Genomic DNA, 27,704 nt, shown 5'->3' on the forward strand with positions numbered 1-27,704 from the left:
TCAGAGGTGCCTATCAGAAGAAAATGATTCGGAGAAAAAAAAAAGTCTATGAATATCCGAGGAACAAATGGAATATTTGCAAAAGTAAACTCCGAATCGGGGAATCGAACCCCGGGCTTGACGGTACTTCAGGGTCAGAAACCTTGAGAGCGTCAAATGTTAGCCACTACACCAATTCGGATTTATTGGATGACAGTTTTGTCTGCTAATTTACCCTATGTATATACTATGCATAGGTGCATGCTTAGCGCCTCTTGTATATGCTACGTAAAAGTTGGACGCATTACTAAACACATGTAACGCAGTTTTTGTATGCCTATGAATGACGGATGTTTTTACCTTCAATTTATTTGAGGGAAAAAATATGTTCTTTTCAACATTATCTAATTACAGAAATTGCATTGGTGTAAATCATAGCCCTTCGTAGTGTTAAGCTAAAAAGTCATCAACTTCTTCACATAAGATATAAGTACGAAGCAGAAATAAGGGTGAATTCTCATGCATCATTATGTCTCTTCAGCTAGAATGCAACTCGATTCTCTTAGTCTTTTTTTTTTCTTTTTTACAAAGTGCTGGCGCTCCGCAAATAGTCGTGGCAATAGCAAGCGATGCTCATATCTACACGTTAAGAATTCATTAAGAACTTCGCGGCCTCCTTCTCCCACCGCTCCTTATGTCAATCCTAGGCTCTGCTCCGTTCAACTCATCAATCACATCTCAACCAGACTACTTACTATCTATCCTAGGCATAGTGCTAAGAGGAATAGGTCTGGAGCAATCCTATGCTTACTGGGCACAAACGCCGCGCCCCCCGATTATTCTGAAGTTTTGTAAACTTGTTTTATACACGAGTCTTCCTAATCAGACTCAGATGTAACCCCTTGCCATGCATGCATTAACCAGCTTCTCCAATGTTGTAGATGCGTCTTGTGTAATAGTCAAGAGCATCGCGATGAATTCGTCCGTCTAGAGTGAGATGTTCGTTCTGCCGAAGAGTAGCTCCACCAACTCCTTAACCGAGTGGCATGTTATTACCAAAATTTCCCCTTGCATATTCCCTGTGAACACCTTTAAGTAGTACGCGTTACCGCGCAAAAACTTTGACGACTCCATCTCCCCCGCCACTTACAACCCATCGACCGTCTTGGCTCCATACGACGGCGCATACGCCCTCTCCTCTCATAATTCGGTGGCTGGTAATCTCTTGGGTACAGGTTCGTTTTTCTAGAGACCAGAATCGAAGGCTTGCATCGTGGCCAGCAGATACGAGCTCGCGGCCATCAGGGCTGAGAGATAGGGACGATATTGACGCCGGGTGGGCGAGCATGTTATATGTACATTGACCTTCAAAGAATTAGCGATATGCATACTTATAGTATCTCCTCTAGAAACTCACCGCTATTGGCATCAAAGAACCTTATAAAGCGGTCTTCATGCCCTGATATAATAACGCCCTCGACTCCGCTACCAGCTGTGCCTGTACCACCAGTTGGACCACTGGCATCATCGTCGCCCAGGCCTGATCCAGAACTTTGATCAAGGCCTGCTGTGGTCGCGACGACGGCATTGACACTCGTACCAATCGTGTTGTCGTACGTTTCAAGGCTAGCCATGGAGCCAATTTCCTCACCAGTTCTTGTATCGAACACGATAATAGCAGCGTCCGAATAACTAACTACAAATGCCTCCCCGCTAGCTGATAACGGAGTAATGCACGTCGGTGACGCACGGGATCCGTTAGAGCGGCGGATGTCGTGTATTAGTGTATAGTGGAACGGTGAACTCGAAGCCATGTTTGGTTGAGGTGAGCTTGGGAACTGAGATCCGGAGCTCATAGAGTTACCTCTAACTCGACCGCTTCCGGTGCTCCGTCTTGGCGGTCCCGGTTGAGGTGAAGTGAGTTGTGGCGGTGCACTAACGGCCCAGATCTTCACAGCGCCATCGGCTGCTCCAGAGGCGACCAGGATGCGATCCGGGGTACCGTAAGGGTTTGATTGGCCAAAGACAGCGCCGAGTGTCGCAGGAAGTACGCATATGGCCCAGACAGCGTCGCTGTGCCCGTCGAGCGTTGCCTTCGGATCTACCCTACCCCGTTCCCATACTCTGATGGTTGCATCTTGCCCACCAGAGAAAATCCATCCATCACCTTGTGCACGGCCGCCAGTCGAAAAATTAGGAGAAGGAGACCAAGACGTCAATGATAACACGGCGCCAGTATGTCCACGATGAGTGAAATCAGCTGGCACATCGAGATCAGATGACATAGTCCCGATATGGCTTGGATTCTCACGCGGAATGTGGAATCGCTTGATCAGTCCGTCGTCGCCTGCTGTGCAGATTTCTGGCTCTCCAGGACTTCCACCACCGGAAAATATTACGGTTCGGACGGTATTAAGATGGCCACGCAATCCATATCGCAACTTAAAACTGCCACTCTCTGATTTCTGCGCAACGCCATTCAGAGAGAGCTCCTGCTCCGCGCTTTTCCTGCGAGACATGGACGTCTTCCGCCTATGAGAATTAGGGCCACGATTAGGAGACTGGGGTACATTTTCAGCGTTGGGAAATGCGTCCGTGTCTGGACGGTGCGTAAGAGGTTGTAATTGCTGCGCCGCAGCTGGATCGGGAAATGTCCCTTCGCCAAAATCCCAACCATCCCCATCAACTGGCGCTCGCTTCTCCAATGGACTTTCACCAAAATCAGAGCGCGGAGGCTCATTAAGATGATTTGGTTTTGCGTTTGGGTCTTCTTGCATACGAGCACCCGGTTGGTTGGAGGCCGGCCACTCACCGGGCTGCGAGTACATCGGGGCGGCACCCTCTCCTGACCGAATCATAGGGGCAGATTGTAAATTCGGGTTCTCTGAGGTTGGCAAATTGACGTTATGCGGCATTCTCTGACCATGATGATTATTCGTATTTACAGCACCCTGACGGGGCGCCGAGTCCCTCGCATGGTTCTGACTAAGTCTCAACGCCTGGAAAGCTGTCTCGAGCGGTTGTTGAGAGAGAGGTAGCCCAAAGTCTCCTTCTCTCAAGTCATCCATCATAGGCAAGGGCGGAGATTCTCGAGGAGGCATAGGATTCGCGGGTGAGACCATTAGGTAGGTGAATTCGGCTTGGCATTGGTCTAAGAAGACCCTAAGGTTGTCGCGCTCCTCGTCCTCCTGTACACGCTCGCCAACAAGACCCTCCAAGCCGGGCACCGACTCTTTCGGTCTCTCGTCCGATGCTAAAAATGAAGTCAATACTACACACTCATGTAGCTTTTCGTCTTGATACGTACATTTGAGCTTCTCCTGTACCAAGGCAGCCCTATCAATCTTCTGGGGTTGCTTCACGGAGTGATCCGTGGCAGAAACGGCAGAAGAAACCTTCAGCTTCGCAGCCTGGTCTTTAACCTTCTTCTCCAGGATAGTGACATATCTTTTTAATGCCTTTTGTGTAGCGTCTGCTCTCCTAGCGGAACCTTCGAGGGCGGCTATTCTACCCTTCATCTCCTGACGTTCTATCTCCCAGGCGTTTCTATCTCGCTCGTGTCGATGCCACTCGGTTTGAAGGAAGCGCATAACACCTATTCGTCGAGCGCATGTGAGTTAGCCAAGAAACATCTAAAATACAGATCGGATAGGTCAGATATACCTTGTAATGTGTACTCGGTAGCATGCGGTTGATTTGACGGATTGCCGGGCAATCCTCCGCCAGATAACTCCTGGCCGCCGCCGAGACCACCGGCGCCCGACATACCGGATCCATTCCCACCGTTTCCCATAGCGGAGACCTGTTGCCAACTCATCGAGAGTTAAGTTTCCGGCTTCCTAGATTGACGGTGTTCAGCCCTTACAACCGTCTTCACCGTTTAGTTTGAGGTCGACTTCTCAACATGCGCATCTGCGTTGCAAGTGCCCTCTACGAAATACGACTTTATGTCGGAGAGGGAGAAGATGCGACGGTGGGGAAATCAATTGGCCCAACGTCTCATGAGTAGAATGGGGCAGATCGTTGGCGTGATATGTTCGGTACGTTTCTCGTTCTCGAAATATTGAATATTCGAATAATGTCGCGGTTGCAGGTAAGAAAGGAGCTCTCGTTCGTGGAGGATTAGAAGAGAAGAAAAAAAAAGAATTAAACAGGGCCAGTAATGAGCGAAGAGAATCGAGATAATACAAATTGTTTGACCCGAAATAAATGCGTCGCAGTGTATTATAACGAACTACTCGGCAATGCGATTTCGTTTCGTGTCGTAACGCGTGATGGGAATATCCCGACGTTATGTTATCGTCAGTCTAAATTGCAGAAGTTGAGAATTCCGAGACGTGATGGATTTGGAAAGCTGTCAAGGTCGATTTGCTGGCCTGCGAAGAGGACAGTACGTACTTCTGGCATAAACTCTTGGTACGTATTCCCCCCAAACTTGTGCTAGATTAGGTCATTGCCGCCCCGAACCACTTCTAACCCGGCCAATCAAGTAACTGCCACACAAGGCGAAGTCAAAACTTCCCCTGAAAGCTGTGTTAGCAACTGTGTTTATCTGTGATATGTAAGCTCGGACCACCATGGCACCTAACCCCCCTGTTGTGGAATGGGATATTATGTAAGCCGCCACAACTAAATGCGAACAAGCTCAGATGTTACAGCTAGCTGTATCATCCCGCATAGCTGCATCATCCCGCATATCACCTCAGTTACCTAAACGCCTCAATACCTTATCCATATCCACAATTTTTGTATCCAGCAGTCCTTCGACGAACTCGAGGTTCGCCTCAGTAAATCGTACCTTTAAGTTACTTAAGCAATATGCAACACTAAGAAGATTAACCTCAATTCACCAGTCCATCCTCCAGGTAGGGGGGGACTACTAGCTAACTCACTCATTTTCTCTATTTTCCTCTATGGTTCCCCCACATTGTTAACGGTTTAATATCGTTCCCAATTACAACCCTAATGTCAGTATCGCCTTAGTATTACATCCCCTAGCTCGTATGACCGTACGGCGAGCGTAGCCTTGTCTACGTTATAGGCGCTCTGGCGTTTTAGTTGTGTAGTAGCTCGGGCAAGACTGACTCTATCGGATTCCTAGCAGGTATAGTATGAGCCCAATACCATATACCGCTTCCTTTCTTGCCACTCGAAACGCACCTTTTGAGGTCTCTCGTTTTCTGGTGACTTTAGATTTTCGCATATGCAATCTGACCTACATTTAGCTCATGACTATTATTTCCCGCCACGCTTGCTATGCAGGGCGATATATCCTGAGAAAGCAGGCATACTTAGCCGATTGCCACTCGGGTAGTAAGAACAGCAAAAAGCGCACCGAAATTATTTTGAAAATACGGGTGAGTCAAAAAGTGATCTGTTATTGCATCCTTTAAACATTAATGCTGTCCGGATACATAAGCAGGGTAACGAGAAATATCCTGGCAATGCTTCGTTCCGTTCTAACAGACGACAGCATAGATATATTTAGATATTATAACAATTGATATATCATGAGCTTACCTAAAAATTCAAGCAAATTCCGTGTTGACGTTTCATTGACTACTAAGATCCTGTAAGCGAGCCAAATAATAAACCTATGTCAGCGGAGAATCTAGTTAGTATAAGTGATAGTAACATCTTACAACTACAATTTTAATAGAATGACTAACTAAATAGTTAACTAGTATTAAAAATAAGTTTGCAGCAAGTTATTATCACATATGTTTTATACACTTAGTTTGCTCCTCAATTGCGACGTAGTTTAATCACACCTTCAAGATGTTTCGGTTAGACTTCTAACCGTGGATCATCTATTTATTTTAACTAGTGCCAATCTTTTATTTACCTCCGAGCCGATAAACCTTTAGCTTATCAACACATATTTGGATGCGATCCTTTAGCGAACAACTCATCGCAAAGTTCACCTCACTTTCCATTTTGAATAATGTCTAGGTCTCCAAGTGGTAAAGATGCGCTGATGGGGTTGACCATCTTAGAGTACTTAAAGCCGCTTGTCGGTATCGAGAAGGTTGAGGCGTATTTGAAATTGGCCTCAGAATCCCAAGACCCGAATAATCATGTAAGCTCATCCCCGCAATCCTCATCCTCGGTGTCGATGCGTATTTATGAAATTTCTCGCATCTCCTATGCCGTGCTCTATGGTATTATTATCTAGGTAGTTATAATATTCTTATTTGACATAGAGTGTGTATTCGTGAGATAAGGTAGACGAATGAAAGTTCAAGGAGTTAACAACTTATGTTGGACATCCAAGTCTACTTACATTCATGTACTAACTGTACCTACTTTAGGAATGGATGACAACTATAGCGCCTTATTTATCTATTATTTCGTACTCATCCTCTCCGCCGCATCCCAGCATCACTTTCCGATTTACTGTGCAGCCTATTCATAGCAACGGTCTCGGTAATCTACACGGTGGATGCGCGTCAACCATTTTCGACGCATGTACTACGCTACCTCTTCACCTTATTTCGAAGCCCGGTTTTTGGCAGTATACGGGTGTCAGCCGCACGCTCAACGTTACGTACCTACGTCCAGTTCCAGTTGGTACTACCGTCGATATTAAGTGTGATATTTTACACGCCGGTCGCAAGTTATGTGCTCTGAGAGGAGAGATGAAAGCTGTAATAGACGATAGCAGAGAAGGGCCTCTATTAGTTGTCTGTGAACACGGAAAAGCTAGCACAGATCCACCTGTCGGGAAGCTATAGCTTGGTATCTACCTACGTATAACTACCTTCTATGTATCCAGATCTATGTACGGCCAATCTAGTGGAGTAGCTACAAGGCCTGGACAAGTGTTGAGTACATAATATTACAGCCATACAACGACCTACCACCTGTAGAAAGACACTGTGGATTACTCTTGAATTCCGAAGGGGGGGGGTAGGGTAGGGTTGGAGTACAAATTGCCTCTATCCTGGGTAATTCACCGTATATTTCTACTAGTAAAGCTAGGCCTGCCACTTGCTAGATGTTGGACACACCTGCTACCTAATAACAACCTTAACCGCGTGCGCAGACGAACTTCCTTCGTAGAGGCCATTGGGGAGAAATGGGTTGTATTTAAAGCTAATATTCAATCTTGACATCCTTATAGACTATTCCTATTTCTTAGCGATCAAAGTTTAGGCAGCGGATTTTCTTGGTAATTTTATATACGTAGTAAAGACTCCTAATGTACATTTCAGGGTAATGAATATTGTTCATGAAGCTTTGTGACATAGATACCTGTGTATGATAAGATCACGGCTGAACTCGGTATATCCCTTTGGTGGTCTCACTCCATTAACCCTTTAACATTCCGGGACAGTGCCGACGGTCCTACTTCATACATATAAGCGCCGCATAGAAGATTAGAAGAAACGGGACGGAGCGGGGCGGGGCGTTTCTTAGTGCTATAGCCAGACAAGCCATAGTAGGTGGCACCTATGTAGAATAACGCTGGGTGAATATGGGTGAGAGATCGAGGAGAGCGAATGATCTGAATCTTGGTGTCCGCGTGGCATGTAGCCTAGTTCCCGGATGCTACCACATGCGTAGGTGTAGAGTAGACTATTGAAACCGATAGGTACCTTATATGTACTTATATTACAGCTAATTTTAGAATATAGTAAAAAGTATCCCTAGGTACCCGATAAGTATGTCCAGTTTGGAGATATGAAAAGGATATCCTAAACGCGGTACACTGCAATCGCCACCTTCACTTGGTTCATGCGCGGTAATCTCGAAACGCTGTTAGTGTACCTAATACAGTATACTGAATAGTATACCGAGCATACCGTTGCCTACCTAGGTGCTCACAAATTGGTTATCACGTTGGTTCTCACGTTGGTTCGCACGTTGGTTCGCTAACAGATCGGAGCGGGAAGACGTCTAAAAAAGGGTATCATGTTTTGAGGTCTTATTTTATCGAATTATTCAAATACACTTGCCTTATTTAAATATAGTTGCCTTGTGAATTTAGTCCGCCATGGTCCGCCGTAGTTCTCCAAAAAAAAGAGGGTCTGTTGCGAGGATTCGATTGTGCATTTTACACCCAAAGATCCTACAAATATTCCCTTATATAAGGATCTTGTCTTCCCCCTAGCATTTGTTCTCACTAGAAATATGACAAACGAATCACTTATAAACGGAAAGCTTTTAGCCTTCTTCTCATATTATATTTTCATATTGTTCTACGCCCTCGTCTTGTCTCCAATTCTAAACGACTATGGATAAGTCATCCCAAGCAGCCTTCAACGGGTAAGTCCTGAGCATGCCGCTTTGCCCTTACCCATCATCATTCATAGCCCACGCTTCCCTCTTAGTTAAAGATCCTACTGTTCGGTCGGTGATTATGATTCGTCGTCATACTATCTTCCGTACGGCTCGGCGCCACTCTGCTGTAGAAAGCTTTCAAAGGCTTCTGACATCTCCTATGTTACTCTCAATCCATTCTCACCCTCGAACCTAAATTGGCCCGAACTAATGTCTCTCCTTGACCTAGCTCTGCCAAACCCGGGGAAGCCAATGTCCACTCTCATCTTGGTCAAGTCCAACACCCTACACAGAGCATCCTCGCATACATGACTGCTGTATCAAACGGAGATGCCCCAATCAATACTCTCCTCCAGCTACACAGTCCGGAAGCGGAAATAGCTGCTCGAAGGGCCAAAGTCAACCGCGAAGTCGAAGACGCCTTGGCAAAACTCAACAAGGGGTCGAACCAGTACGTTTTATTTTATTACTGTCCTATACCTCCACGCACAACATGTGTCACAAGTCGTGTCGCACGCCGTCGGGGTCCAATTTGCTGATGAACTATATGGTTGCGTACTGTTCCCTTATTGGTATAGCCCTTTGTCTGTTCCTCGAGGTAACAAGAGGTCTTGATATAAACTGCTCGAACCGAATTGGTCGGATGATAAAGTATTCCATAATAGATATATACTAACGTAGCAAATTTTTCGATCGGTCCAGTTCGAGCAATTTCTACCGAGAACTTCCGTCGCCTCTGAAGATAGACTAACTCAGGGAGGACTCAGCAAGTACGGTTGAGCCCGAGTTCGATTTCATTCTGATCAGAAATATATATACTTTCTCTTCCTTCGATAAGTAGGAAGCATGCTAATGCAATCATAGGTAATGTTATTGAGTTTGCTAAGTGGTAGGGTGAGATGCCATATAGCTCGGTACATGTTTATGATAATGGAAGCGAGGCGTCTGGCGTAGGATACCAAGAGTTGGAATTATGGTGAGCCACTTCTCATCGGGGGGAATGTACGTATGCATCGCAACGTTAGCCTGATGGAATATCACCTGAGAATGAAAACATTAAATTAGATATCAAAAAGTTCGTATACAAACCGTAATCCTAGCGTAACGCCGGTACTATGCAACTATCCATTTTCAATGCTTTCCCCCATATAATAGTACAGGCGCTAGGGTTTAGAATGACTCCCCGATTCTTAGTACATATGGTAGGTCACCGCGGTCCTCCCTTGTCGCAAGCCGGATAATAGAAGACTGGGAAGCCGACCTAAAACTTGCGCTTGATGTTCGACTGGCAGGATATGGTCGCCTTGTTTGCGCGAAACTTCCCCCGTTACTTGAGCTTGTAGACTGCGATGTCCTCCTACCGCCGAATTTACTCCTCGGCGTCGTCGGCGCGGTACGATATTGGTGCCAGGTATGGGTTGAAGAGTTGCGGTCCGGCAAGGTCGGCCTACGGGCACGCGAGCGCGTGCTGCTCCCGCTAAGGCTAAGGGAACTTGACCCGCTCCGCGCAGGTGTAGTCGGGTTGGTGTCCCGAGGGGCGTCATCGTCGATATGCCCATCGCTTTCAGAGTAAGCGTCGTTAGGACTGCGAGATTCGTATAAAGAGGCTGCATCCAGGGGTTGCATTGCACGTAGAAGCTCAGCGAAAAGATGCATCAGCTGCCGAAAGTGCGCATTAGACATGGGGCGAGTAGAGAAGCGGGCACGCTCATAACTATCAAGGAACTCAAATGCCTCTGGGGAGCTCAACAGCACGCCAACGCCAATGAGATGCGTGACGTAGTCCCTCATCGTCATATTAGAACGGCGCTGGAGGAGAGAAACAGAGTCCGCATCAAACATTGGGGGGTTCATAGCAGAGGTCGGATCCATTGGGGCCTGGGAGACTGCCTTAGCTTCAATCAGATTCGGTAACTCGGAGAGGACTGTGCTATATTGAACATTAGGTAAATCTGGTGAGCTTGGTGAACCCCAGCCGTCGTGCTCAATCTCGCCCCAAACAGGGCGCAGGGGAGGGAATGAGATACCCAGCTGTTCTTCTACTGTTGTAGGCGATTTCGGCTTAAATAACTGAAAAGATCTTCTAGGCTTCTTTATATTCCCCTCGGTTGGAACCCCTTCCTCTGCTACATCTTCCAGTGATGTCGCTCGGATTACCGGCGCTATGACCTTTGGATGCGCGCCTAATGCGATGGCAGCACTGCGGCCAATATCGGTAGCGATTACTTTGCGGACCTCCTTAGGGACATCTCCCTTCTCAATGGGTATCCAGGTTTTGGGTATCGAAGCCAGTACTGTCCGAGTAACATAAAGTCGCAAGATGTAAATGAACAGAACAATTAATACAGTAAGGACAAAGACGATGGCGAGGACGATTAAGTTGATGTATTGACCGGAGGAAAATAAATCCTGGCGGATAAAATCGCCGGGAACGACAAGAAATAAAGCGGCAAGAAGAAGACATAATAGAAGATAGATGGAATTGTAGACTATGCGAGTGACAAGGTTGGTGGCGCTCTTCATTATGACGCGCCAGGTATTAGGATCGAGTATTATAACATTCTTATGTCGCGCGGCACAGGGCGGCTGAGGCTCCGGCTATTAGGCGACGAGCGACCAAGTTGAAGGAGTGTAATCGAAGTTCATATTAAGAGACGAGTATTCATGACGATTCCTTAGGCCGTGCGATAGGATTAAGACTTGTCGATTATAAGATCCATAAAGGGCTGCGCAAAGACATCCTAGATGGATAAAGAAGGAAAGGAATAAGTAAGGGTGAAGTTGAGATAACCGTGTTTGTAACAGGAGATTAAATTGTATGTATGATGCTATTTGCAGGGGTTAATGCCGCTCGGGATTTTAGTTTCCCCACTTCCCTTCAAGTGATGTTTGATTGGGCGCCTTGTGTACCTTCCGTTTCAGCTCTAGGTACGTATATATTTAGTTGCATTAACCTTATATTATTCAAAATATTATTCAAAAAGGCACTGACTTAGCAAGCGTTTGTCTTGATTTTAAGCTTAAACAATATTAGATCCCGGGCTTAACTAGACGTGATTACGAGATTATTAAAGTGAATATATCTATGAGCTGCACAAAATAAGAGAATATAATTTCATTGTACTCACTAAACAAGTCTTTATGACAACTATGCCAATCATATTATACTTTTGGCAAGATTCCTAACCCTTTCCCAATATCCTACAAATAACCCCTTCTTTCCCTTCCCCTTGGCCTGCAGAGCCCAAGACCGCACGACAACAATAATTTCCTTATCCCCCGACTTCTCCGCATCTTCAACAATTTCCTCCGGCTTAACCCCCGGACCAAACCGTCTATGATTTAAAAACAGTTCAACGACATCCACCCGACCCCGCCATATAGCCTCACTAACATTCCGCCTACTAACCGCACCAGTCCTCTCCAATATCCTCTTCACAATCTCAAGCGACTGCCCACCAATCACCACCGCATACAACGCGCCTCCACCGGCGCCCCACCCATCATGCACGTCGGCGCCGTAGTCTAGTAACACGTGCAGCACCGGTCCGATCTCCTCCGCCGGCCGGGCACACGCATCCGTCAGAAAGCACCGCATGCCGTAGTCGACAGAGAAGTTAACAAAGTTACGTTCGTGATCGCAGAGAACTTGTAATATTTCTGGATTGGGGTGCTCGAGGACCGTGCGGACGATCCCGTGCTCCTGCATGAGTGAGAACGAGGGGTACATCTGAAGAATAAACTTTACGATGGCAACTTGTTTCGCTGCTACAGCTCGCTCGAGCAATTTGCTGGTAGGGGGAATTTGGAGCCCCATAGTTGTAGTTAATACTTCTTGGGGGCTACCTGGGTCAATCAATTTTGGATAGACTGGTTTACTACCGGGTTGAATGCCGTGATCAGTGAAAAGCTGTTGTAAAGTCGAAGTATCTCCGGAAGAACAGGCATTGAGCATGTATGACTCTGGGCCGCCTTGGTATGCCATGATGTAAAAATCAGGGTTTGCTGGACGATAGAGAGAAAATGTAGTAGCTGAGACGATCACTGTCTAGATTCTAGATCACCTTATGAGGTACCTATGTAGGATTTTTGTAGCACTGCCACACTGTAAATACAACCTACTCATAAGATTCTTACTAAAACCTTGATGAAAAAGAGATGTCTTTAAGACGAACACCAATTTCATAGCCAAATAAATGTAACAAACACAATACTTCTTTTTTCATCTTCATTGACCAATTTTATCATAAAGTTGCACCCATAGCTACTATTACACTTAATGTAACCCGGTCAATTTGCCCTGGAGACTCGATGCGAGCAGCTGCTGCCACTAGCGTATTTGCTGCATCTGCGGTTGAGCCTCTACCGTACGGGCTGCTACGGCCCGTTTCGGTGCCCCCACTACCTCCACTACCACCGCTTCCACCTGCTTCTTCTCCGCGGCTTCCCTCGCTAACCTCATGTCTACTCGGGTGAGCCTCAAATCGCTGCTGTACTGCCCAAATGCTGTGATGAGCTCGTTTAGTCCGTCCTTCAACGCTTCCAGGAGTTCGTCTACCTCGGGACACACCCGATTCCTTCTAAGATCTGTCCAGTGCATCGGAAATCCGTCCCTGAATCTCTCCAACTTTCTGATCACTGCCGTGAACGTCCGTATGATAGCCGGTACATCTCTTTGGACGTTACCATACTGGTCCTCTGTTAAACTGGACACTGCTAGCTTTGATAGAGCATAGGCAGCGTTTACGTATATGCTAAGTTCGCCATACGGCCGGCCAAGCACGGCAGTTGCTAACCGGCGACTAAACAGTTGCTGAAATAATATGCCGAATGTGGGTAGACCCAAAATTCGTAACGCTATAGTTTGGGCAAGGGAGTTAATACCTTCGGGCGAGAGTGCTTCCTTTTGCTCTTTCGTGAGTAAGTGGTCAGTAGCCTCCAACGCTTTCTTCTTCGCCTCTGGTAAGTATACATCGGCGGGTGTCTTTCCGGGCGACGTGGCAACGCTAGTAACGAACTTGCCTAACGAGTCGCGCAAACCTCTCGAACTCGGTGCTGGTGCCCAAACATCGTCTGTCTTCGGGGGTTGGACAACTCGGGCCTGTGCTTGAGGAGGTGCGGCGGCATTGGGTTGTGCGGGAGGTGGAGCCGGTGGTTTTCCATACTCATCAATTCTTTGCTCTAGCGACTTAATCGTACTTAGACATGTAGCGTAGATCTGCGACCACATTGGGCCATCCTTACGATCGATATCCTCGAATATGCTTCTCCTTCTGATATCGAAGTCCCTTGTGATTAAGGCCAATTCCCATATGGCAAATGCCTACATCGTTAGCGCCATGTTTTAATAGAAAGGCAAAAGAAACAACATACCGAGATACGTGGTTTCTTGCACTGTAACCCATTCAATAAGCTCCCATTGGGGTCCTTCGACTCAGCACTAAGTGGCTGGCCGTTTTTCAGAGGCGCTCTTCCAAGCTGTAACCTAAAGACCATGTCGCCAAAATACCACAAAAGGCACAACAAAAATCCTGCCCACATCGATCGTGCCAGCATCCAGATACTCCATGGCGCCTGGGAAGGTGGAATATTAGATTTTGGAAGACTATAGAATAGCCGGAAAAAGGACAAGGCCCAGCCCCAGGCGGAGCGTCGGAGAAAATGGTAGAGTATAATGTAGTTGGCTAAAGACACGGTTATCGAGAGCATCCCAGCGCGAACGACGATTACGGGTACCCATTCGGTTAATCGTACCCAACTGCTTGTCGTTTGAGTATTCGCCTCTCCTTCGCGTTTCGGCTTCACGGTCCCTAGAAGCATTCGGTCGTAATCCGCGGACACATGTAGAATACCCTGGGCAATCCCTAAAATGATAATATTCACGGTATAGAATAGTGCCCTCTCGTTTAGCCGCGCGCGATCCCCGCTATAGTAGGTGATCCAACCGATGTTTGCACTAGTTGGAGTTGATAGCATGTATGTTTGGCTGAATAGCCATGCGGAGATAGCGAATGTGATTATTGTTTCTATCGTCGCGAAAGACAGGGCATAGCGGCTGAAAGTATCAAAGGGTGAATGAGATGTTCGAATGCCGATGTGAGAATGGGCAATTCGCAATATTATAATGGGGAGGATACAGCCGAATATAGCTAGGGTGCGAATACTCGCAGGCCCAACTGGAAACCATGGCCACAGCACTGGTGATATGTTAGGTATATACGTGATATAATTAGAAGATGATAATGTACGTCACTTACGATTGCTCCAGTTAGCTAAGAAGAGGTTCTCAATATAGGCTAGACCTAATAGAACTCCGGTGGTTGAGGCGAATCGTCTCTGGAGGGCGGGTTGGAGGAAGTCCTTGTAAGGCGCTCGGCGCGCAATTGCGGGAGGCATCTTCGCAACTGTAACGAAAAGAAATATTTAGATTAGTGCATGGTTCGGGTTTGGGAAGTAGAAAATGTAATCTGTATGAGGTAGATATTCTTGTGTGAATCTAAGCTTGGAAGAAAGGAATGTTGGCTCTGAGCACCGTTGGTTGCTCTGGGGAAGGTTCGTTACCTATCAGACAGGTGAATGTAAATAAAAAAAACTTACAGAGCTTCTTGAAATCCACTGAGAACGTTGTTACTTTAGGAGCTAAGCGTCATCCGCCTTATTGCATTAGCTTAATGCACCAGCCACAGTACATAGGTATGTACAAATGTATTTATGGGATACATGTAGGTACAGTCCATGAACCGGGTACCTGCCGCGATTTGTATGTACAAGTACATCATATCCATGGATGACTTACCAGCGCTAGTGTAGTGTAGCAGTACTTGTGTTGACTGACGTAAGCAGACGCATGTGTAACTCCAATCTTGAATCCCCAATTCGGTTGCCTTGCTGTGACCTGCACTTGTACCTGCGCAATCCGTCGCAGGTGATCCTGACTGACATCAACCTTTTTCATCTTATCCGTGCCCATAGTAGGTACCATCAAATACTCGATCCTTTCAGGACCAATCTCTCTTTAATTCATCAAGATTTCCTTTATTAAATCTCGTCGTTCTCTCCAATCCAGAATCGTCCAGCCATGTCTTTTGATCAGTTATCGTCAATAGAATCCGGCAGCGGGGCTGGTCGTCGCCAAAATAATGGCGCCTATGCGGATGACCCGGAGTTCACTCGATTATCGCAAGGCCTTATGAACAAACTCTTTCACCTGCAGGGTAATATTTCAAAGCTTAAGTCGGATATCGGTCTCCTCGGTACTCGACGGGACAATCCTAGATTGCGCGAGCGGGTCCACGTTGTAATTGAGGAGTCTACGGAGCAATTCAAGGAGGTTGGTGAAGGTATCAAGAAGATTCAGACATGGGAAGAGCCTACTGTAAGTAAATCGAATTATGCGGTTGACCATGTCTATCTAATGTGACATATGTCTAACTTTTGTTTGCCTCATAGCCCACCCAGAAATATTCGCAACAGAAGCTGTCGCGCGAATTCAAGGCCGCCCTTAGCGAATTCCAAAACCTTCAGCGCACCGCCCTCGAGAAACAACGAGCCTCGGTTAGCGCGGCCAAGGCAGCACTCGACCATGATCCGTCTGGTGAGGGCGCCCCATCTGACGCCACCGGCGAGCAACTACAGCTCCAGCAGCAGGAACAAGTCCACCTGGCTCCCCAGGATGAAGTTGACTTCCAAGAGGCCTTAATTACCGAACGAGAGGAGGAAATCCGCCAGATTGAGGAAGGTGTTGGTGATCTCAATGTGCTTTTCCAACAAGTGGCACAGATCGTCAGCGAGCAGGGTGAGGTGCTAGAGACGATTGAGAGCAATGCCGTTAATATTCGCGACGATACCCGCGGTGCCGACTACGAGTTGAGAAGTGCTGCAAGATATCAAAAAAATGCCCGGAGCAAGGCATGTTGCTTGCTATTAATCCTAGCCGTGATTATGGCCATCGTCCTCTTGGCTGTATTCTTGGGATGAATCAAATCTCCTAGCAATTTGATGGTGTATGAGCGACATCTCGGGCGTTTTGGAGTTAGCGTGAGCAAGTTCGAACTTCTCATTAAATGTATCAGGGTTGTGTTAGCGATGGTCAATAAGAATTGGCCGTCCCTTGGGGTAACTTAGAGATATATGTTCCCTCCTTTGCGGTTTATGGGTAGCAGGTAACTATACCTCTATGAAGATGGCTTTGGTATTTATAGCCAGTTATATTTGGAGTTTAATCAATATTTGTACTGCCAACCCGCGAGGCTATTCACATAGGTGTAAGTACGTAGGTAATTATAAATGCATTGCCAAAAAGGCAAATTTTATGAATTAGTGACTTTTCCAATAAATTGCCGTGCACGTTGTTACGAGTCCTATTCCAAACTGATGGCTTCAAAATCCATGTTTGCCTAATTTATAGCTTTTACTACTTCCTCAATTCGTTTTGGTCGTATAACATCGGCTTCATAACCTACACACCTTTGAACAATATTCGTGTCAATTGGCATGAATTTGGATAATGCCTTGCTCGTAACTGTGTGTGTAGCGCTCGTCGACAGCCAGTAAAGATGAAGCGCTGCCGGAAGGTCTGCAGTCATAGGTCCTATGAGAGCACTTAAGACGATGAGCACTCGACGGAGTCTACGTTGCCTTGTCATTCCCGGGGTCTCGACTACAACTTTATCCCCTAGGTTGACTCCAACTAACTGTCGCAACCCGGCCTCGGATTTGGGGAGCATATTCCAGACTAGCAAAGCAGACAGTGCGAAGGGGAGAATGTGGTATGGGTCGGGAGCAGACAGGTCGGGAAACCATAGGCAGCCCTCTAATGTGATGCTTGGATCTGGTAGATTTTTGATATGCTCGGCCGTGGTAGCAGCCACGCTTGGATCTACTGCAGTTTCTACGTTGCCTTGGGTATTTGAAGCCGCAAAATCTTCAGTTCTACCCAGGAACAGCTGTCCGATAATTCCTCTCGGACCACCACAAATCCATCTGACGCTCTCGATGCCGATGAGCCAGAAGGGTAGGCCTAGGACGCTGGAATATAGTTTCCAGTCTTGTAAGCCGACGGTGCGGTATATCCTCGATGCTAGCTTCTTATGCCTCGCCAACAACTCCTTCGACACCCGCGACGATGGAATTCCTTCCCGCGTAATATCCCGTGAGATACGCGCAGTCCATCCCATAAGTACCGGGGTAAATCTAGCCCGGCGTTGGTTGATCCTATGTATATAGACGTTGAAGGGTAGCCGAAAAGCGAGACTGACTCCAACTGCCGCAAGAGGAATCGTCAGGAACCATGGTGTGTAAGTAAGATTATGGATAGCTAGTAAGGTATCCTGGGCTGTTTGTATAATAGTGGTGGCAGTTGGTGCAAAATGGAATGACCTGACACTGGGTTGATATCTAAAGTGATAGGATGAAACTCGATTAAGATGTAGTTGAGTCCTAGTTCTTGACACTAGGTTAAAGGGCCTAGTTGCCTGTATAGTATGAGTCCAGTGAGTCAAGCTCATCGTCGATTACCATAAGCCCTTGTTGGTTCATGAATGTAATAGTAAGAAGAGAGTTTATGAGTAAGTGAACATCATATGCAAAATGATTTTAAAGCCATTGAGTCTTTCATAAATGCATGGAATATAATACCATACTCCAAATAGCTTCAGAAATTCGGAAATAATCAACGTGTTGTCTGCAATGCTCTTTAGGTTACTTATGAGGTAGGTAGGTATATTATTGAATAAGGAATTTAGGTATGGTTATAGAATGTACTTTGTACTAGTTAAGGGGTACTTGATAAAATGTACCTAAATGATTATCGATAAAGAATATGCAGCAGCCCGCACTAGATTATGTGTGGAAGGAAGGAAGGTGGGATGGGATGCGCCAGTGCGTAATACCCACCTTCCAGTCCTAAGCTTAAGTGCTAGGTTAGGCTAGGTACCTGTCACTCGTATCAAATTGTAGGTAGTGTACCTAAGGTAGGTACTTCTTACAGCCGGCCGATTTGATCACACGCCAAATTAGAATTACCACAAACCAAGTCACATTTGATGTAACTAATAAATTCACGAGCGCGCAACTTGCAACAACTACAATACTTTACTTGGTCATATCAATGGGTCAACTGGACTGCTTCTGGCCCAGTCTGAAAAGGCCAGACCGGTATTGTCTTCCTGACACGTGTGCCTAGGCTCATAAACCACATACCTTTAACAATATTTCTTTACTTGTCTTTAGGCAAATGTCTGATTTCACCTCCAGCTCAAGCTGTTTCGTTCCCTCCAAAGACGTACCATATTCCTTCGGCATGGAGCCCAAGACTCTAGCCTTTACAGCGATTGCTATCGCCTGTACTCCCTTCGCCGCTTTAATAGTCTGGAACTTTATTCTTCCACTCTCATTCCGTATATTCGCCCTAACGTTCGGGTCATCCTTCGGTTGGTGTTTGAGGAAGGGTTCCGAAGGTCGCCGCTCCTTACTTGTCCGCACCACAGCCGAAAGCGAAGCCAGATTTAGAGAGGCCAAAGCTCAAAAAACTGATGGCAGCGCTAACAGCGACGATGACGAGAGCTGGGAGAATATTGATGGGTCTACAGCTGGAACGTCTGGCAACGGGGAGAAAGGTGACCGAGACTGGGATGGTATAGTCGGTTTCTTCCATCCCTTCTGCAATGCTGGAGGAGGTGGCGAACGAGTCCTATGGGCTGCGGTTCGAGCTACTCAGAAGAGATGGCCTAACGCCAAGATCGTTATATATACGGGCGACCACGATGTTTCAAAGGAGAGCATGCTCTCTCGTGTCAAGGTTTGGGGCTCCTATTATATAATGAACTTACAATCAAGATTGCTAATTGCACTATAGAACACTTTCAGTATCGACATGCACCCACCTACGATCCATTTCATCTACCTAACAACTCGACACTGGGTTTTGTCTTCTACGTGGCCGCATATGACTTTGCTAGGACAGTCAGTTGGTTCTATACTTATGGGAATGGATGCTTTCTCTCTCCTAGTACCTGACATCTTCGTGGACACTATGGGTTACGCTTTCGTACTTGGTCTAAGCAAGATCCTCTTCCCCGATATGCCAACTGCTGCATACGTACACTATCCTACCATTTCCACAGACATGCTCGACTCCCTCGACCCTAAGACACCAGTTGGAGGTCAGGGTGTCAATGCCGGGAAGGGCGTTGGTGTAAAAGGTATACTGAAAAAACACTACTGGAAGATCTTCGCCGCTATTTATTCGTGGATGGGCGCTTCCGTCGACGTTGTCATGACAAATTCCTCCTGGACGCAAGACCATATTAAGTCTATATGGGGGCCGCGCCGAAAGCAGAGAGGCAGGGAAAACTCTATTGCTGTTGTATACCCTCCGTGCGCCGTCAATGAGATTGAGCGAGCTGTCGAAATCTCTGAAGAGAGCGAGAAGAGACGCCAGAAGTACTTAGTATACATCGCCCAGTTTCGACCAGAGAAGAATCACCAACTCATCCTGCAATCCTTTGCGGAATTCGTCAAGACTGGTACTCCCTCAGCAAAAGAAGCCAAATTGATCCTCCTAGGTAGCGTTAGGGGCGACGACGACTCGAGGCGCGTGTACAAGCTTCGTCTATTAGTCAACGAATTACAAATCAAGGATCAGGTTATATTCCAGCTCGACGCCCCGTGGTCCGAGATCCTCCAATGGCTTGGCAAGGCCTTCGTAGGCGTTAATGGCATGTGGAACGAGCACTTCGGCATCGGCGTAGTCGAGTACCTCGCAGCAGGTCTGATATCAGTCGTACATAACAGCGGTGGCCCGAAGCTAGACATTGTCATTGATGTTGACGGTCAACCTACGGGTATGTTAACTACATTATTTCTTGCATTGTAGGTTTTTTTTTTTTTTTTTTTGCTAATAAATTCACTTAGGTTTCCACGCCTCGACCACGTCAGAGTTCGCTGAGGGTTTCGAGAAGGCGCTCTCGCATCCTGACCCCCTTTCCGTCAGACGCAGAGCGCGCTTATCATCTAAGCGCTTCACTGAGGAAGAGTTTGCCAGGAAATGGTTGGCCGAGTTGGAGAAGCTCGTCACCATGAAGCTATAAACGGTATTCGTTTCATTCATTACCACCACCCTAACCAATTCTCCTCTCAAAAAAATGGTACTATTATCACTACCAACATTCCTACTACCCAGATAGATATAGACTTACATCCGATACCCCCAGGATTACCACGGTGGGAGGCGGGCTCGGAGTTTGTATTGCCTTGTTTTTATATTGCGATGCGTTGTATTATCCCGTTTCATCGCGTTGAGTTGAGGGTGGATGCGGAAACAGAGGATACCATAAGTTAGGTTAAATAAAGCCGAGGCCGTATAACTATGGAATACATCCTTATTCACGTAATTCGAACCTTGACTTCATGAGTTTTATACCGACAATTTCGAAGACTTGAGTCCAGATTTGTCTAACAATGTAAGTTATAAATAGGTAGGTATATACATAACGTAACTCTATCAAAAACACACGGTAACATATATAGGGGTACCTAACCCGATGTCTGTAATAGGTACCTAAGGCAGTAGACAAGTATCTACAAAGTCAACCCAGCACTATTTCTCTGTCTCGTCTCGCCCGCAGCCTCAAACACGCCCTCTTCGTCGACACTAATGGCTTGGACGGCGCTATACCCTTCGCGCACCCACGTCACATTATGCCCCTTCTCCAACATGCTAGCCACAGTCGCATTGTCGAAGGTATACTCGAAGGCGACTTGGTTCGGCATCAACTGGTCGTGGAACCGCGGTGCGGCTACGGCGTGGTTTACAGAGACCCCGCGCTCTAACATGTGCCATAAGACTTGCGTCGTCGAGCTGATAATACGGGATCCGCCGGCAGCACCAACGACGGCGGCAAGGAGCGGAATGGCGGTTGATGCGGAAGCGTCGAGCCACTCGGCGATAACGGGGGTGATGGAGGAGAGTGGACGTTTCCCAGGACGGATATAGTTGGCTGGACTGGGTGCGTAGCCAAACTCGTTACGTACGCCAGGGATAGAGAAATCGTTCATCTCGTCATTGAGCACAACGCCTGTCTCGGGGACCATGAGCAAACTACCAAAAAGTAGGTTAACAGTAGTGGTAGACGAGACGGCGGTACCCGAGGAATCCGCCGTCGAGATGTGCGAGGTGCCATGGCTTTCGGGAACGTAGATGCGCGGCGGGTCGTAGTTTTCAATAGGTTGTGTTTTATCGTCGCGGATGCGTCGGCGTATCGACTCGGCATGCGCATCGTCCAGCATAGCTTCTTCGAGCTGCGGCATACCGGTTACAAAGGCCGGGTCGCCAAGGGCTTGGTGCGCGCCGTACGCGAAACGCATCGATTCGTCAAAGCGATGAAGCGTGAGATTAGGGTCTGAAGCTACGTCTGAAGCGTCGTACCCCTCCATCGTCTTTAGTGTACTGAGACAGACGGCGCCGCTGCTAGGTACGCCCGACGAGAAAAGCTTGAAGCCGCGGTACGAGATGCTGATGGGCTCACGGATGATGGCCTCGTAGTTGGACATGTCTTCTAGGGTCATGGTTCCATTATACTTCTGGATATGCTTGATCGTCGCCTCGGCTTGGAAAAGATTAGAATACTTTGTATCGAGGGAGGGGGAACTTTTACGAACCCATTGAACCAGTATAGAATACATCAGCACCATGTTCAGCTATTTTCTCTAGGGTCCTAAATTAGAAGTTAGTAAATGTCGAGTGTTCAGTTATCTTCATAGTTAATCATCTTACTTTGCATAACGTTTTCTAGTCATGGTATCACCTAACTTTACCAAAGTCCCTATCAAAATAGTTAGTTAGCCATAATTGTTACGCAATGTCTTAGCTACTGAAAAACATATAAGCCGGTAGCTCTCACCATTCGGGGCGAAGTCTTGAGCCCACGAGGGATCTTCGACCAAGAAATTCCAGCCGGTCGTTTCGAGGCCGAACTCCATGTACCGTACCAAATCCTCGGAAACCGAGAATCCGCGGCGCGCAACGGAGGCGGCTGGTTGCACAACAGACTTCCAAGACAGTAAGCCGAACTTTTTATGCGCGTATTCGAGACCTCGCAGCTCGCCCGGTACACCCACGGAAAGCCCACCATGCACACTACCTTGTATATTACCTTGATACATATCCTCGGAAGCCGTACTAGGAGCGGATTCGCGATAATCGATGACAGTATAGTTGCCATTGCTGTCCCGGACGAGAGCAAATCCACCGCCACCGATTCCCGAATGATACATGCCAATAACACCGACACATAGCTGGGTTCCGATAAAAGCATCAATGGCATTTCCCTATTACAAGCATGAGCAATCTAATAATGGAAATTCTAGTTATCGGTACTACTCACACCTTGATTGAGGAGGTCAATGCCAATTTGACTACATATTTTACTCTCAGAAGCGACAGCACCTCGCTTCCCTGAAACGGATTGCTGGTGTAATACCGCTTGTCCAGCTGGCTGCCATTGGGGAGGGACTGCAGTTGAAGGGGCGACAGCTAGAAGTAATAGCAGAAGACTCTGCAGGAGTGTTGTAGGGGTTACTTGGGATCTATGTTAGTTACTGGATGGTAAGAAATTAAGTAAATGTAACTCAAATGTCTACTCACTCATCTCGCAAAGTCTTTACAAATGTTGTGATCGGAACTCGGAATGTTGCAATCGTCCTAATCCGTCGTCTGTGCTCTCTATCTAACACTAGGTACTCTCAGGGAACAGCATATCATACGACGGGCTTGCGTACTCTTAGATAGAGACACCGATACCCAGATTATAACCACCTCTATCAACGATAGCGTATTAGTATATGATAGAATGATAATGATAACGCAAAGAATGAGAACGAAAGAAATATAGATGATAATGATTAGAGAATGACACACCGACGACGTTAGGGTACCCGTCGGGTATCTTGAGGTAATCGCGGGTTAGTAGTTATCTTTTGTACCAAGGTTGCAAAGCTGGATTATAAAGCGAGATAAGGAGCCCGACAAGCTTCCATAATATTAATAGTAGTCTAATACTTTAAAGCCCCACCACACTACCGGTACGTAGCAAGCTTGTAGCTCAGACTTACATAAATGTCGTAATCTATTATACCCGGACGGGTTGAATACTAAACTTTTTTATCCATAGCTAGTTAATTTATATTCAACTAACTACATTATATAAGTTAAATGGGAATGTTGTCTCTTTGCTATATTTCTAAACCGCGATACATCAATGAAATACGCGGTCGAGTACAGCTTATGGTCAATAAGCCAATAAGAGCTAGGAATTCTAACTATGAATTTTTAGGGGCTCATCCCCTATCTATCGCGCCCCGGATTTGTAATTCTTACACAGGAAACCATCCGAAGTCACCGAGACACGCACTTTCAATTACTTTCTTAGTCTCAATATCGGGAAGCCAAATGAGTTTATCTAATACCCCCTAAACAGAAATGGATTCATGCAAGATTTAGTACTCAGGTCGTAAAGTTTTTATAAGATTACGATATTGTATTAGTGCGAGTAGCTCATACTTAAGAGCGACAACAGCTATCGCATATGATTTTTATAGCTACCTATTATAAGGTAACTAAGAATAAAACTATCAAATGACTTTCAGGTTAAACATAAAAAATTATATCACCTCGTATTCTCTTCATTATAAATCGCCAAGCTAGTTAAGCCTAGACATTCAGCGTTATAAATAACTATAATTATATATATATTTGAGTTAACTAACTATGGTATTCACTAACCTACTTTGTTTAAACATCTATGAGGACTGTACTTGATAGTGCTATTTCCTGGCAGAGGAGTCTATAGTTTATTCAAAACTGTAATTGCCGAGATGCTAGGTACTTCACCATATATACGCCAGAGCTCTTCTCACTACTGGCCAACAATTGAGTCGTATCTCGAATGTCAGGTTGTTATAGGAAGGAATAACGTATGATAGGGGGCAAGTATAGTTCTATCTCGAGGTTACTTTATCCAGACTCATAGAGATATTAAGCCGAGTAACTTGCAAGTATCTTCTGAGGAGGTTATAACGAGAAAGGCAAGGTGTGAAATAACGGCCAATGCCAGTTTTATAAGTACCTTATCCGCCTGATTGAAGTTTTAAAATGTAACCCGTTACGATAATACTGAAGCTGTCCTATCTCTTTGTCTGATGAGGGGTAATCATATCACTTGGCGACGTCCAGTGGCCGCTGTGAGATGAACTCCATGGTTATTCACGGCCGTTTAGGTTATGATTTAGACGTAGGAGGCGTATGTATAACCCTTGTAACGCCTCAACAATGGAACTGAGACATACATAGGTATCACAAGGTTGCGTGTCGACTAGGTACGTCATTGCTGTGGCGAGATGTCGAGACGAATAGAAGATTTTGTTATGACATAGCCAGCGTAAAGATCGATATAAACTTGTCGTCTCTCCCGAATGGTAATCGGGTTTAACTCTGCCATATAAAAAGGTTTATCTGTAAGAAAAGCAAATTATTGAACATCATGTGTTTCGGAGTGAGTAGATATGTATTCCTAGCATCACGAACATAATACATATACCCAACACACTCATAGCTATCATACAAACTATTTTTAAAGGAGAAGTCATGACTAACAAGGTTTCTATTGAGCAGTCGAGCAAAAGCCATCCAAGAGAAGAACCCGCAAGGCCTGTGAGACATGATCAAGCCCACCCACCGCACGGAACTGCTCATGGAAGAGCTGGGGATACCCACGGTGGAAGCCATGGCGGACACCACAAGACGCATGCCGGACATGACGAAGGGAATCACGACGCGATGCTAGTAGGGCAACAGGCACAAATGAATCCGGTGGTCCCAGGCATGATATAAATTAATTTCATATTGAGGCTTGGATTGATGAGTAATATTGAAGCAGAGCTGTATAAAATCTATAGTAATATTTATCAAGTTGTTATACAACTTAGATTAGGAGGTAGTTTTTTAGACTTGAAGAAATGTTACCAATGTGACTTATAAGTCCTTAAAAAGACATGGTGGGGTTGTATGTAAAATATTTAATCGCGATAAGCTTATGTACTGTAGTGCATAACGCTAACATAGCGCTACTTAGTACATGGTACAATATTCCATCCATCTTTCATCCAGTAAAAAATTGTCAATTTACAATTTCAAGTATTTTTTTTCTCAAGCCTTTCTATAGACGATAAATTGGGAAGGTTTGACTGAAGAAACTATTGAATCAATGATCAATGCGGCCCTGTATAACAATAACGCCGCGGTTATTTTTAAGACCTAAACTCGCAACCCATCCCATCTTTGGCTCGTCACAATTCCCAATTCAGTCCCTTGCCTTCACCAATTGTCACACTCACTTATCTGAAGTTGGAAGAAGGTATATACGTCTTTATCATCAATTTGCTAAGAAAGCTAAGTCTCAACGGGATACTACCAATACTCTAAGCGCTGCCGAGGTGATACATATGATTAAATCGCCAAACTCTCAAAGAATGGCTTCATCAGACGGACAGGTGAAAATGGGTGACCAGCATCAAGAGTCAAAACCCAATCGTGGGAAAAGACCGTTCCATCATGAAAAATCTAAGCTAGGAATGAAGAGGGAAAACAAGAAGAAGCAGAAAAAGGCGAAGAAAAGCGATACAGATATGATGACTGGCTCAGCGGAGGAGGTTTTAGCTTTTGATGTGCGGAATCTAATCGAGTCTCTCAAACAAGATAATGACAGAGCGGTAGAAGAAGGGAATAACGCGTCAGAGCCAGAAACTGAGAGCTTGCCGGAGGAAGGCTCCGAGATCGAAGTTGAAGTTGTCGAACTTGCCTCAACAGGAGAAGGCCTAGCTTTACATAAAGACTCTAAGCGCGTATACGTCGTGCCATTCTCAGTACCAGGCGACACTGTCAAGGTGAAGGTGTACCGCCACCTAAAGGAAGAGGGCTATACCGTGGCGGATTATCTCTCTGTTGTGACGCCGTCAGCCTCCCGCGACGACAGCCGGATCCAGTGCAAATACTTCGCCACTTGCTCAGGGTGCCAATTTCAGATGCTAGATTATGCCGAGCAGTTAAAGCACAAGAAGAACATCGTCGAGAAGGCCTTCCGCCACTTCTCCCAGCTACCCCCAGAGCTTATCCCCGCTATTCAAGACACCATTGGCAGCCCGCTTCAATATGGCTACCGAACTAAGCTGACACCACACTTTGATGGCCCCCAGGGCTGGCGCAAAACTAAGGAGCCCTTTAAGAGCTGCCCCCCTATTGGCTTTATGCCTAAGGGCAAGCGAAATACTTTAGATATTGAGGACTGCCCTATTGGAACCGACGCTGTACGACTTGGTATGAAAAACGAACGTGCACGCATGACCGTTGAGTACGGAAAATACGTACGGGGCGCTACGATTCTTTTGCGCGAAAGCACCAAGCGTATCCCGAAAAAACAGAGCGAAGCCGAGGGAGCATCTTCATCGAAAGAAGTGATGGCAAAATCACCATCGCCCCCGCATCCCGAGGACTCTGTTGTTAGAGTCGAGACAGACTCATACACAGACCTAAAGACCTGCGTGACAGACAACAACGGCACATCAACCGAGTACGTCGGGCCCTACGTCTTCCACAACCCAGCCGGCTCTTTTTTCCAGAACAACAACTCCATCCTCCCCGTCTTCACAGACTACATCCGGGAGCACATCCTTCCCCCTTCCTCCCCTCTTTCCTCCGAAATCAAATTCCTCATCGACGCCTACTCTGGCTCCGGGCTCTTCACCATAACCCTATCCTCCTTATTCAGCGGCGGCAGCGTCGGCATCGACATTAGCGAAGCCTCGATCAAATATGCATCCCGCAACGCCGCGGCAAATAACCTCCCCCCTTCGCGTGCGAAATTCATCGCTGCTGATGCCAAGGACTTGTTTACGTCCGCCGTACGCAAGGCATACCCCGGCGACCAGACCGTCGTCGTGCTTGACCCCCCGCGGAAGGGCTGCGATCAGGATTTCCTAAACCAGTTGTTGCGCTTCGCGCCCCGGCGCGTCGTCTACGTGAGTTGCAATGTGCACACGCAAGCGCGCGATATCGGTATACTGGTTCGTGGGCTTGAGGGTGCGGGTGGCGCAGAGACGGGGACAGAGATGGAGACTGATGCTGGAGAGAGCAAGGGACGAGGGACGAGATATGCAATTGAAAGTTTGCGCGGCTTCGACTTCTTCCCGCAGACGGGACATGTTGAGGGCGTTGCTATTTTGAACCGGGTGGACGGCTAGGTGTTCTGATATCAGGTAGCCATCTACCTATTTACTGAGGACGTTTTAGATGGAAAATGCGAGGTCAAACTAGGTACCTAAGGTATTCATGCTGGGGAACTACTATATCATAGAATAACTTCATTTATAGAGGACGTTTACGCGGCGTA

General features: G+C 46.5%; 9 protein-coding genes across 9 annotated transcripts; 4 read left to right on the forward strand and 5 right to left on the reverse strand.

Moving 5' to 3' along the window:
* Positions 1-1,084: 1,084 nt before the first annotated feature.
* On the reverse strand, positions 1,085-3,796 carry GL218_00428 (Striatin Pro11; the record flags this gene model as incomplete). Its single annotated transcript, XM_033576846.1, has 4 exons — positions 1,085-1,344; positions 1,397-3,232; positions 3,287-3,574; positions 3,643-3,796. 4 exons carry the CDS (start codon positions 3,794-3,796, stop codon positions 1,085-1,087), a joined length of 2,538 nt encoding a protein of 845 aa, XP_033442297.1.
* A 2,127-nt stretch (positions 3,797-5,923) lies between these two features.
* Positions 5,924-6,713, forward strand: GL218_00429 (putative thioesterase superfamily protein; the record flags this gene model as incomplete). Its single annotated transcript, XM_033576847.1, has 2 exons — positions 5,924-6,058; positions 6,291-6,713. 2 exons carry the CDS (start codon positions 5,924-5,926, stop codon positions 6,711-6,713), a joined length of 558 nt encoding a protein of 185 aa, XP_033441851.1.
* A 2,719-nt stretch (positions 6,714-9,432) lies between these two features.
* Positions 9,433-10,785, reverse strand: GL218_00430 (uncharacterized protein; the record flags this gene model as incomplete). Its single annotated transcript, XM_033576848.1, has 1 exon — positions 9,433-10,785. One exon carries the CDS (start codon positions 10,783-10,785, stop codon positions 9,433-9,435), a length of 1,353 nt encoding a protein of 450 aa, XP_033441814.1.
* A 634-nt stretch (positions 10,786-11,419) lies between these two features.
* GL218_00431 (uncharacterized protein) lies at positions 11,420-12,247 on the reverse strand (the record flags this gene model as incomplete). The annotated part of the gene is made up of 1 exon (XM_033576849.1): positions 11,420-12,247. The coding sequence occupies one exon, from the start codon at positions 12,245-12,247 to the stop codon at positions 11,420-11,422; it is 828 nt and encodes a 275-aa protein (XP_033441813.1).
* Positions 12,248-12,592: 345 nt separating this feature from the next.
* Positions 12,593-14,658, reverse strand: GL218_00432 (Nuclear envelope protein ndc1; the record flags this gene model as incomplete). The annotated part of the gene is made up of 3 exons (XM_033576850.1): positions 12,593-13,585; positions 13,636-14,459; positions 14,520-14,658. The coding sequence occupies 3 exons, from the start codon at positions 14,656-14,658 to the stop codon at positions 12,593-12,595; spliced, it is 1,956 nt and encodes a 651-aa protein (XP_033441816.1).
* A 682-nt stretch (positions 14,659-15,340) lies between these two features.
* Positions 15,341-16,239, forward strand: GL218_00433 (Syntaxin-22; the record flags this gene model as incomplete). Its single annotated transcript, XM_033576851.1, has 2 exons — positions 15,341-15,637; positions 15,712-16,239. 2 exons carry the CDS (start codon positions 15,341-15,343, stop codon positions 16,237-16,239), a joined length of 825 nt encoding a protein of 274 aa, XP_033441815.1.
* Positions 16,240-18,496: 2,257 nt separating this feature from the next.
* On the forward strand, positions 18,497-20,351 carry GL218_00434 (GDP-Man:Man(3)GlcNAc(2)-PP-Dol alpha-1,2-mannosyltransferase; the record flags this gene model as incomplete). The annotated part of the gene is made up of 3 exons (XM_033576852.1): positions 18,497-19,060; positions 19,118-20,105; positions 20,176-20,351. 3 exons carry the CDS (start codon positions 18,497-18,499, stop codon positions 20,349-20,351), a joined length of 1,728 nt encoding a protein of 575 aa, XP_033441818.1.
* Positions 20,352-20,841: 490 nt separating this feature from the next.
* On the reverse strand, positions 20,842-22,910 carry GL218_00435 (Gamma-glutamyltranspeptidase 1; the record flags this gene model as incomplete). The annotated part of the gene is made up of 6 exons (XM_033576853.1): positions 20,842-21,869; positions 21,922-21,977; positions 22,037-22,085; positions 22,164-22,590; positions 22,647-22,840; positions 22,907-22,910. 6 exons carry the CDS (start codon positions 22,908-22,910, stop codon positions 20,842-20,844), a joined length of 1,758 nt encoding a protein of 585 aa, XP_033441817.1.
* Positions 22,911-25,815: 2,905 nt separating this feature from the next.
* GL218_00436 (tRNA (uracil(54)-C(5))-methyltransferase) lies at positions 25,816-27,555 on the forward strand (the record flags this gene model as incomplete). Its single annotated transcript, XM_033576854.1, has 1 exon — positions 25,816-27,555. The coding sequence occupies one exon, from the start codon at positions 25,816-25,818 to the stop codon at positions 27,553-27,555; it is 1,740 nt and encodes a 579-aa protein (XP_033441820.1).
* Positions 27,556-27,704: the final 149 nt, after the last annotated feature.

This window comes from Daldinia childiae (assembly GCF_008694065.1).
Source record: "Daldinia childiae strain JS-1345 chromosome Unknown Scaffold1, whole genome shotgun sequence".
Classification (NCBI taxonomy): Eukaryota; Fungi; Ascomycota; class Sordariomycetes; order Xylariales; family Hypoxylaceae; genus Daldinia; species Daldinia childiae.